This window comes from Ipomoea triloba, chromosome 1 (assembly GCF_003576645.1).
Source record: "Ipomoea triloba cultivar NCNSP0323 chromosome 1, ASM357664v1".
NCBI classification, from domain to species: Eukaryota; Viridiplantae; Streptophyta; class Magnoliopsida; order Solanales; family Convolvulaceae; genus Ipomoea; species Ipomoea triloba.
In genome coordinates this window covers 8,362,317-8,374,712 of record NC_044916.1, presented here as the reverse complement: position 1 = coordinate 8,374,712, position 12,396 = coordinate 8,362,317, and the positions used below count along the sequence as shown (strand labels likewise).

The following is a 12,396-nucleotide window of genomic DNA, read 5'->3' as shown; positions in this document are numbered from 1 at the left end:
AAATCAACACCGAAAGGGGGGGGGAGGGGAAAAGAGAAAAAAAGTTAGGGGGGGGGGGGGAGAGATAAGGAGGTATTTATAGGTTAAGGTTTTGAGTTTCAGGTGGGCCAAGTCCAAGGAAAAATAGTAATAAGTTAAATAAGTAAACATGGATGCCTAGAATTCCCATCACCGGAGGAGTCTAGGGGTCAAGGTGTGTAAGAGTTCAAGGGTGTTTATACTTCATTTGCATGTCAAAGACAACTAACGAAAGTGAGAGATTCATGATTGGACCATAGGGGGCTCATGGGCTAATTGGATTGGCAAAGTCTTGCCCAGGAAGAAAAATGGATGGGGGTGATTTTGGGCTTGAACGAGGGAAGGTAGAGAAGCCCAAAAGGAGGGGGTAAAGAGGTGTTGGGCTTGGAAAAAGGTGGATTAGTAGCCCATGAAGGGGTGGAGTAGGTGTTGTGCTAGATGGGTGAGCATGGCCGCCCAATGAGGAGGGGGTCGTGACCAGCAACAAGGGGGGTCGAGACCAGCCCCGGTTGGTTGGTGTAGGGGTCCGCCAGACTTTACGGGTCATGGCTTGGCCAAAGGGGGCCGAGCGTTCCCTGGCCCATCGATGGCGCCCTCGCTGGCAGGGGTGGTGAAAGGGGTGCGGCAAGGGGTAAAGAAAGGGGTAAGGAAGGAAGGGATGAGGTAGTGGAGGCATGACATGAATAATGCATGGGATACATGGGGTAGACGAGATGAAGGGCAAATAGAAATCACACACTTGGAAACAAGTGATGGGGTCTTGACACTATAAAAGGGGTCTCCTGTCTCCTTCTTGGACATCACGATTTGGTTCACTACATCTTAACTAGTTTGGTGGTGTTTGGTCCTGACTTTCAACTCAAAGACCTAGGTTCAATTCCTTACAAGTTCACATTATTCATAGCTCATCATTTGGGCTCCATTATTTATTAGGGGAAATTATACTTTTCGTACTTAAGTTATACTGTAATTGTAGAATTCGTCGCTAATTAATGGTCGTGCTCACTTTTCGCCTCTAAGATATCATTGGCGTTGCACTTTTCATCCTTTTATTAACTTTGCATGCATACTTTTGTCCATAAGCTATACTAATGCTGCAAAATTTGTCCCTAATGTTTTGCTAGTAAATAGATAAAAAGTGCAACGCCAATGATAGCTTAGGAATTAAAAGTGAGCATGACCAATATTTAGTGACGAATCCTACAATTATTGTATAATTTAGGGACGAAAAGTGCAATTTTCTCTATTTATTATTTATTTATATCTCGGATCGTTATCTTAGACCGTTGTATACTCTTTTGAGCCCATACAATTTATTTTATGCTATAAAAAATTAAAAATATATACATGATCAAATACATGAAAGACCAACTATATTATTATATTATATATTTTAACATTTTAATTAAACTCTTATGATAACTAAAAACTTAATTATTATGTTGAGAATACTCCAATAATCCTATATCTCACGAATCAATAGGCCAATTAGTATTGAATGAAGAAAGCATGCGATTTTAAATTCAAAATCAGAAAATATATAATATAATGCCCACAATAAACAAATTTCGCAGCATGTGCATGAATTGTTTAATGGCATGCCCAGCTTGATTCTCGTAAAACAAGTGAAAAGAAAGGTAGAGGAAATTTCCTGATTATGGGCCTAATTATGAGTGATGATGAAATCTGTGCAGTAGCCCTAATAATTATATATTCAAGCTCCACGTGGATGGAGAGTTGTACCAACAAGAAACATGCCAATTTTCCCTTTGCTTTTCCCCTAAATTTGTGTCAATATATATATATCCAACATTTCCTTTCTGCATACCTACATTTTTGCAAGGATATTTGTGATTTGTTCAATTTAATGTGTGAGATCTTTGTAGGGGACATGTTATTTAGAAGAACTCACCGGTTCAACGACAAATTTTTCATTAATTAGGAGAAAAAGAAAATATATTACTGGCTCTGTTACAATCCTACTGAAGCACAAAATTAGGGCTCAAACTCATAAGCTTCTATTTGGGAGAGTCACTTCGTGCCACTAGATCACAAGGTCATTGGTGACCAAATTTATTTATTTATTAGTATTATTATTATTATTTAGAATAGTTTGTTTTAAAACATATTATGTAGAGTTGGGAATTGAAAAAGAAAAGAAAAGGCATGTTCAATAGTTTGTAAGGGGACATATACATTGCTTAAAACAAGGCAGTTGTCTACAATAAAAAGAATATCGTTATCACACTATGGGAGAAGAATAAAAGGTTATTTAGATTAAATTTAGTTCCATCTCATTATAACATAGTAGGTTTAAATAAGGGTATGAATTTTGTCTTTTTATTTGAATCACTATCGTCTCATTATGTTATAGAAGAACATGATCAAATTTATTAATTTTCTGATTTGCCAATATACATATATATATATTATGTGGAGCTAATCAACAGCACACATGTCTAGTAATTTGTGAACCCACAAGATTAAAATAAAAGACTTCGTGAACCATTATTTGGCATTTTAGCAAATGCCAAAGCCAAAAGAGACAGAACCATGCGCATATATAATAATCATAATTAACATTAACATAAATGTATCCTAAGTTTGCCAACCTGTTACGTTGTAATCCATCCAATATATTCCTTTACCTTTCATACATATGAACAAGTTAAATTTGAGACAAAGCACCTCCTTTTATTAGTATTAGAGAATATATATCTTATGCACAAGATCATGAGTTTGAATCTCAGAGTCACCAGATGAAAAAAAAAATTATTAAACATATATAAACATAAATATATAGTATGTACAATTATTAGTTTATATTTTTATTTTAGACAGTAAAATTTTCCTTTTTTATATATTGTCTCATACATAATATAATAGTCAAACTGTTAACTTGTTAATCATAAAGTTACAAGTTCGACTCTCAGTAAAAATAATGAATCGATCAACTATGAACAACTTAAATTGATTTTATCACAATATTTTTTTAAAGTAACTATAACAATATAATGGTGAATTATAAATTTACCCAAAGATAAATACATTCGATCAATTATAAAGTATCACATGGCATCACACAAAAAAGTGACAGGTCTAGCCCTGGACAGGGAAGGGGCTAAGGTTAAAAAAGAGTGTGAATGGATTGAATATGTGGGCTCTCACATGGAGGCATGTGGCAGTGGGTGGTAACAAGATAGTGTGTTTTTTGTTTTGCAGTGATGTTGAAAGATCCAAATTTAGCATCACTCAAGTCAACTGAACAGTACTTTTGAGAGAAGGAGATGTCACCTAAATTACATCAATCATCTCTGATCTGCACCTATATAATTGAAGCCAATCATTTCTGTTTGGATTTCATGTACATATGGTGGGTGTGGTGTTAGAGCAACCCATTTAAGCCATCTCCAACCTACATTACATCAAAACATTAAATTTCTCTACCAAATGCCACATCAAAATAAATATTCTCACACCAAATTTTATTCATCTCCAACCCATTACACTAAAACATCAAATTTTTACACTAAAATAATTTGATTTTCTCAATTATTAATTCAAATTTAACTAGTTTAATATTGATGGATTTAATTAACCCGGGGGTCCGGACTAATAAACCCGTGAAATGAATGATAATATGAACTAATAGAAAATAGTAGACACAATGGGTGTGACAAGGTCAAGGGGACCAAGTATTGTATTAGAACGTAATGAATAGGCTATTACAAGACGATGTAATGCTATTACAAGTGTCGTTTAGGACAAAGAATATAGAACATATCTTAATGAGACAATAACACGCCTACTTATACCCTCCAAAACCCCTAACCGCCCCCCTAAGATGGAGGAACGGTTATAGATCCGATTTGACCGCGCCCACGCCGCGACCGGGCCCGTGGCCGAGCCCTCTCAACCGAGGCCCTGGGCCGAGGCCTCTCAACCGAGGCCTCCTAGCCGAGGCCCTGGGCCGAGGCCTTGGGCCGAGATGCTAAATGAATTAGCCCGGGTCAAGCACGGGGCTCCACCCCGGGTCCTAGACCTTCTCGTGACCCTTGTCTTGCTCCCTCGGGTCGACTTGGTCCGTTCCTAATATATCCATCATCAGTCCCCCACTCTCCGAGCTGCGAGAAGTCGTCAGCAAAGGAGAGTACACACTCCGACCCGTCCTCGTACGTCCTCATGTATCTACGACCATCGTGTGCAACACCATACAGCCGAGCAGGCATCCCGGGTGAGTCCCCGAGCGCGCATAACATATGATTTTATCACAAATAAACTCCTTCCCCTACAGAGGCTCTTATTGACATCTTGATAAGGTAGAATGCCATCAAGATATGGTAGAATCCCAAAAAGTGTGCGACTCCTCCCTATAAAAGCATAGGAAATCTCTCAAGCCACACCCATCAACATCTCATCACCTTTTCCTCTTCCCAAGACCCATCTCTATCATCTTTTTCCCTTCCCAACACTTTTTCCAATTTTGAAAATGTGGTCAACCCCTTCTCCCCCCCCCCCCCNCCCCTAACCGCCCCCCTAAGATGGAGGAACGGTTATAGATCCGATTTGACCGCGCCCACGCCGCGACCGGGCCCGTGGCCGAGCCCTCTCAACCGAGGCCCTGGGCCGAGGCCTCTCAACCGAGGCCTCCTAGCCGAGGCCCTGGGCCGAGGCCTTGGGCCGAGATGCTAAATGAATTAGCCCGGGTCAAGCACGGGGCTCCACCCCGGGTCCTAGACCTTCTCGTGACCCTTGTCTTGCTCCCTCGGGTCGACTTGGTCCGTTCCTAATATATCCATCATCAGTCCCCCACTCTCCGAGCTGCGAGAAGTCGTCAGCAAAGGAGAGTACACACTCCGACCCGTCCTCGTACGTCCTCATGTATCTACGACCATCGTGTGCAACACCATACAGCCGAGCAGGCATCCCGGGTGAGTCCCCGAGCGCGCATAACATATGATTTTATCACAAATAAACTCCTTCCCCTACAGAGGCTCTTATTGACATCTTGATAAGGTAGAATGCCATCAAGATATGGTAGAATCCCAAAAAGTGTGCGACTCCTCCCTATAAAAGCATAGGAAATCTCTCAAGCCACACCCATCAACATCTCATCACCTTTTCCTCTTCCCAAGACCCATCTCTATCATCTTTTTCCCTTCCCAACACTTTTTCCAATTTTGAAAATGTGGTCAACCCCTTCTCCCCCCCCCCCTTTATCCCCCCCTTTTTCCATTCCCCACCTATCTAATCCCCCCTCAACCCCCTATTTCGGCCACCACCACCACTTCTCCCTCTAGATTTCCCCTCAAGCTCTCCTCAAGCTTACCCGTGCTGTTCCGACCTACCCGAGGTCCGAGGGGTTCCAGCGGGACGCCATGGCCTATGCCCGGTGCCACCTACGCGCGCTGGCTGCGGAGTGGGGTTGGTATCTCGTGATTTTGACGGGCTTCGGCCCCTTTTGAAGAGCTAGGCCTAAGCCCCGCCCTCGGCTATGTTGGCATTATGGGCCAAGCCTCTCGGCCGGGAGCCCTTGGCCTCTTTCTTAGCTTTACTTGTACGCCCTTCGTCCCAAACTCAGAGTCGACTTGGGGTAGTTAACACCTTGGATCGTTTTTTTTTTTTTTTGTTTTTTTTTTGCATAGTCATTTGACCGAGGGTACTCTCGAACCAAACACTCTTCCGTCGGGGTTCGTACGCGAGGACAAGCCTCGTGCCCCCTTAGGGTGATAGCTTTTCAACCCGGGTCGCTTGACAACGGGCCGTTGGGCTCTTCCGTCGGGGTTAGTACGCGAGGACGGGCCTCGTGCCCCCTTAGGGTGAAAGCTTTTCGACCCGAGTCGTTGGGCTCTTCCGTCGGGGTTAGTACGCGAGGACGGGCCTCGTGCCCCCTTAGGGTGATAGCTTTTCGACCCGGGTCACTTGACAACGGGCCTTTGGGCTCTTCCGTCGGGGTTAGTACGCGAGGACGTCTCCTCGTGCCCCCTTAGGGTGATAGCTTTCCGACCCGGGTCGCTTGACAACGGGTCGTTAGGCTCTTTCGTCGGGGTTAGTACGCGAGGCCGGGCCTCGTGCCCCCTTAGGGTATGATTGGAAAGGTCGGGTAAATACCCCCTCCCCCTCCTCAAAAGAAAAAAAACATGAAAAAGAGACATCCATGGTGATGTTATTTTTCTTGAGTTTATTAAAACGAAGGGGACGGACCACCTCCTAACGAAATGGATTGCTGGCTACGTTTATTGAAATGCATAAGATTGACCACCTCCTAACAGCTACGACTGACCCTTTGATCCCCCCGGGCGGTCCCGACCCCAACAGGGGTCGGGAATTTGAGGCACAGGTGCTCCATGGAGATTAAGCACCTAAGATCCTCTAGGGCAGGCCGACCGAGTATTATGTTATGAGCGCAATTGATCTTGACCACCACAAACTCGACCTCCCACCTCTTGACACGGGGAGGGGTGCCTATCTCCACCTCCAGATTTATGGACCCCTCCGTCTCAATGGAGTCCCTTGTGAAGCCCGCTAAAGGGGTCCGCACTTGCCCCAACTGCTTTCTCGATAGGCCCAGCTGGGTGAACGTGTCGTAGAACATGACATTTACCGAGCTGCCTGTGTCCACGAGCACCCGGTGCACTATCACATCACTGATTTCCACCTTGATGACTAGGGCGTCACGATGGGGGAGGGGGCCATCAGGTAGGTCAGCATCTGTGAACACGATGGGTTCACACCTCGGCCTCTTCTCGTGCGGGGGTCGCACGACCTCTCCAACATATAGGCTTCTCGCCCACTTCTTTCGTTCTGCCGGCGTGTCCCCCCCTTCTGGCCCCCCAAAGATAACGTGGATGGCCTGTTTCTTCTGGGGTGTGGGGTTGTCGAGCTCCTTCTCCTCCTCCTCAGTGAGCTGACCCAGTTCTCGTTTACGGTGTGCTGATGTGGATGGCACGGAGCCACCCCCTTTCTTCCATACGTTGCCTTGGTTCTGGCCTTGGCCCTAGCCCCCCGGCCTCTTGACAAACTGGTCGAGGTACCCCCTTTGAATGAGGTCCTCGATTTGACGTTTGAGGTGGATGCATTCGTCTGTGTCGTGCCCTGTCTGGAGGTGGAACCTGCAATATTTATTGGGGTCCACCTTGGGGGATATCTTCATGCACTCCCCTGGGTACTGCACGATCCCTTGGCCTTCCGCGTGGTCCAGGATGGTGCTTACGGGCTGTGTTAAGGGGGTGAGGAAACGCGTAGGGGTTAACCGAGGCCCCTCGACAAACTCGCGGTGGGGTGGCCTTGGTGCCCGGTGCTCCTCTTGGGGTGCTTTGTCTTTCCGACTCCTCCCCTCCTCCTCATCCTTCTTCCGCTTCTCAGCTACTTCGGCCTCTGCGAACCTTGTTGCCCGGTCCATTAGCTCGTTGTAGGTCTTGGGAGGGTACCGGATGAGGTCCCGGTAAAACGGGCTGGACCGCAAGTTATTCCTGAAGATTATTATGGCTGCCTTGTCGTCGAAGTTGGCGACCCCCAATACTTCATGCTTCCATTTGTTGAGGAACTCCGGTAGTGAATCTGTGGGCCGCTGCTTTACGCGATATAGGTCTGCAAACTCCTTCCTCTTTTGTACGTTGCTGGCGAAATACGACATGAATTGCTTGGTAAGAGCCGCGAAGGTACAGATGGAGCCCTCCGGGAGGGATCCGAACCAGTCCTGGGCCGGGCCATCCAGGGTCAAAAAGGAACCCCGGCACATGATTGCGTCACTAGCCCTCGTCATCAACATGGCGGCCCGGTACCTGTTGAGATGCACTCGCGGGTCGGAAGTCCCTGAGTACGTCTTGATTTTTGGGAAACGGAAGTCCTTGGGGAAGGGCTCTTCCATGACTGCCCCCGTGAACGGGGTGGTCAGCACGTCTTGTGGCTCCGGAGACCCATCTTTCTCGTCAATCTTTTTCTGGAGCTCGTCCATCCTCATTCGGAGCTGCTCGACCTCATCTCGGTGTGGGCTCGGGGCCCCACCGTTGGTCTCCCCGGACCGTTCGGCTCAGGAGGCTTGATCTTGCCGCGGCTGGGGTCGGGGCTGACGACTCGCCGACTTGGGCGCAGCCGACTCCTCTGCCGGGGGTCTCGTAGATAACCTATCTCGGGCCAATACGCGGGTACTCAACCGAGCCAAGGCAGACTTGGATTTGGTCGAATGCTCCTTACCAGGCTCCCGACATTCCTGTCTATTTTGGTGGACATCCCCTCCCCCCGCCTCTCCGACGGTCGGGGTGAGTTGACCTCCTCTTCAACTTGAGTCCTGTGCGCTCAGCGATGCCTGCTGCTAGGCTCACCGCGCTCTCTCGGGTGCGTTGGTGCTGGGGTCAGTACTCCGTGGGGGGCCTCGAGGCCGAGTTGGGAGGCCTGAGGACCTTTCTGGAGTCCTTCCACGAGACGGGTCAACGCGGTGGCGGCCTGTTGAATGGCGGCCCACCCCTCCGAAGGGGGAGGGGCGGGAAGAGGGGCGGTAGGCGCCGACCCCCCATTGCGGTTGTTGGTGAGATGATCCCTCAAGTCTCCCACTGACCTTACGGAGAGGGCTCGCGGGTGACTAGCGGCCCCGTTACGACTGTTCCTACTCGGTGGGACGGGGGCGTTTTGGGAGCCGTTGGTGTTACGAGAGTTGGATCTCGATCTTGCCATAGCTAGGGTAAACTAGGACGCTTGAGCTTGACGTCGGCTCTCAATGAAAGCACTAATAATGGATTTAATTAACCCGGGGGTCCGGACTAATAAACCCGTGAAATGAATGATAATACGAACTAATAGGAAATAGTAGACACAATGGGTGTGACAAGGTCAAGGGGACCAAGTATTGTATTAGAACGTAATGAATAGGCTATTACAAGACGATGTAATGCTATTACAAGTGTCGTTTAGGACAAAGAATATAGAACATATCTTAATGAGACAATAACACGCCTACTTATACCCTCCAAAACCCCTAACCGCCCCCCTAAGATGGAGGAACAGTTATAGATCCGATTTGACCGCGCCCACGCCGCGACCGGGCCCGTGGCCGAGCCCTCTCAACCGAGGCCCTGGACCGAGGCCTCTTAGCCGAGGCCTTGGGCCGAGATGCTAAATGAATTAGCCCGGGTCAAGCACGGGGCTCCACCCCGGGTCCCGGACCTTCTCGTGACCCTTGTCTTGCTCCCTCGGGTCGACTTGGTCCGTTCCTAATATATCCATCAAATATAATTTAGCTCGAATTTAATTAGTTTAATATAATTTAATTTTAATTTAATTGTAATGAAATGAACAAGGTTGATGAACGTCCTATAGGAAAGAAGAAAGAAAAGATTAATTAATAAACAACTATCGGATGAGCGAAATCAATTTATTGCCGTCATGGAACAACAAACTGTAAAATTCAAAGGAATGTTAAAAACAATGAGTTATTCCAAAAACAGTATGAGGTTGATTTGTTTAAAGCCCAAGCTACAACGAACAAAGTAGCAGCGGCAAAAGAAAAAAGTAGCATTGGCAAAATGAAAAGAAGAAAACAAAATCTTAATAATGAATTTACATTTGATAGAAAATCCAAATGTACGTGAGTCGATTAGACGCCAACAACTACAAATTATTGCAGAGAGAAATCAAGAGCATAGAGGAAGAGTTAAATCAAACCGTGAATTTGACAATTATTTTGATAATTTTGGAGGAAGTGGGAACGGACTAGAAAATTATTTATTTTATTTTATTTTTCAAAATTGTGTTGTATTTTCTAATATCAATATTATGTCGTATGTATTTTAATTTTTATTATGTTATAGTTATGTTTGATGTATTTGAAATTTTAATTTATATATATTCAATATTAGTCTTGTTTCGATCGACTCAATGAGATTTTTACAATGGTATACTTTATATTTAATAATACAAACTTTAAATATAAGTATTTAACAAAATAAAAAATACATATAAAACAAATAAAGGATACATTTGAAATTATAAAAAGAAGGAAGGGCAAAATGGTCTATTTCCTCCCCATCTCACATTTGTCGCATATGAACAGTGTCGCACCTTATATGGCATGGCACTACTCATCAACGCCAATGGGTTCAGCTTGGCCTATCAACTCGTGGTCACGGGTTCGGCGTTAGCATGACTTGTGAACTAGAATGGTTAATAGTTCGATCTTCTGGTACCACGGCTCGTGTAATGATTCTGCCTTCTAGCAGCACGAATGATTGGTCGAATAGTAGTCCACTTGTGTAATATGATCAACTCAGGTTTAACTCCTTGTTGTCTCGTCTTGTCTCGTATACGATTCGCGTAGTGACCATTTAGAGTCTTGATTCATCTATTATGGAATTAATTTCGAATTAATTCCAATTTTAATTTTCTGAATCAATTCTCAGGTAGTAGTCTGCTGTTACAAGGGTTATAAGCCTGTTTTTATTATCAGATTAAATGTCATGATTAAATGCTATTTAATCCTCTCATCCACTATATAAGTTCGAGCAACAGATTTTACACCAACCAAGCAACACAGCATAACTAAAACACTTGCTTTCATCCCCGAAACTTTGTTCTTCCTTCATTCAAGCCACCTGTATTCATCCCGCGTTCCCGTTCGCCGGGTTCTAAGTTTGGGTGTTCAAACATTAGAACCGTAGTACGTTTTATCATGGGAAACCTAGACTGCAACGCTCCTAGCACTATGTGAGACGGTAAATAAGGTTTTAAGGAGAGTGTGCAACTCGACTCGTACTTGCAACCTACCCGATATCTTCCACCTCTCGTCCTACTTGTTTTTCTAGATTATTTACCTTTCGTGGGTTTCTAATTTCTCCGTTTTTCAGGGAATTTTCGAGATTATTTCCTACAATCTTAAAACCTTATTTAATCCATTTTCTTGATTCTCGAATTCCTTGGAGAAACGGAGAATCCCGTGCTGCCTTTGATCATTAATGGGGATGAGAACAGTAATGTTGTTGAGAATAATAGTAGAGGGAATGATACACTCTCATTTGTACCTATTTTACTTGTGTTTTTATGTAGGTTTTATAGTTAATTGTGTGATAAAATGTTGTGTCCAATGCTTATTTCCATGTTTTCATATTTAAAATGGTATAATGCTTGGTTTAAATGTTTTTGATGTGTTTAGAAGTGCATTAGAACCATTTGTGAACAAAAGCCAATCCAAAGGAGCCAAAGAGTTGTAATTCCCGCTACCATGGCGACATCTTGGTAATCGGACCATATCTCTTCCTATGAATATCCAAATGAGATGATTCTTGAGCCATTGGAAAGAAGACTTCAAGGGCTACAACTCTTTTGAAGACATAAAAGTGTAGATTGAAAGGGAAAATGGTCAAAAGATCAAAGAGTTGTAATTTCTGCTAAATATGGCGACACCTCGGTAATTGGACCATATCTCAGCCTAGAAATATCCAAATGAGGTGATTCTTAAACCATTGGAAAGAAGACTTCAAGGGATACAACTCTTATGAAGACATCAAAGTGTAATTCGAAAGGGAAAAGGGTCAAAATCAGGATGCAAGTCGGAACTGCGTCACAGGAATTTTCGACGCGTCGAACTCAACTTTCGACGCGTCGAAAATCCCAAAAATGAGGCAGAATAGCCTCGTTTCGGCGCTGTAAAGATTCGACGCGTCGAATGTCGCAGATCTGCTATTCTAAACTTCTAAAAATTGTCATTTTTGCCCTCCATTCTCCACCCACTATAAAAGCATCATTTTCTCTTCAAACCCTAAGCTTGGCTGCGGATTTGGACAAAGGAGAGCAAGGAAAGGAAGCTCTCATCTTCTCAAAGAGCTCAAAAGGAAAAATCAATTGGAGAGGAGAGACCAAAGAGAAGAGCTTGGAGGCTTCATTCGGGAGAATTTCTTCATTTCTTTTCTATTTTAAAGCTTTATTGTATGTTTGTTGAATCTATTTTAGCCATGATAGGCTAAGCTTTCCTTTGGGATTTTTGGATTGATAAGTGTTTATGAACCTATGTGCCTAGTTCTTTAATTGCTTGAATGAAATATCTATTTGAGTTTATTACTTGTGTTGTAATTGTGGCTTAATTTCTTGATGCTTGTAGTTAAGGATCCTAATTACTTGTTTCATTGCTAAATTTGTCTATGAATTAGAGCACCCACAATTGCACTTGATTCTTGTACCTCGAGAGAGGACATGTTGATTAAGGGATTTATTGTGAATAGCTCACGAGAGTGAGTATTCCAATTGTGAATAGCCCACGAGAGTGGGTATTCCATTTATTGCTTGTTCTTGATTATATGTTGTGAATAGCTCACGAGAGTGAGTATTCCAATTACCTTGTTTTGGGATTGAATTACGAGAGTAATCTTTCCCTTTTAGATTGCAATCATC

The 12,396-nt window shown here is 44.3% G+C and overlaps 1 protein-coding gene across 1 annotated transcript; it reads right to left on the bottom strand.

Moving 5' to 3' along the window:
- Window positions 1–6,283: 6,283 nt before the first annotated feature.
- LOC116023240 lies at window positions 6,284–7,975 on the bottom strand. The gene is made up of 2 exons (XM_031264263.1): window positions 7,037–7,975; window positions 6,284–6,925 (listed from the first exon to the last, which is right to left on the bottom strand). The coding sequence occupies exons 1-2, from the start codon at window positions 7,973–7,975 to the stop codon at window positions 6,284–6,286; spliced, it is 1,581 nt and encodes a 526-aa protein (XP_031120123.1).
- Window positions 7,976–12,396: the final 4,421 nt, after the last annotated feature.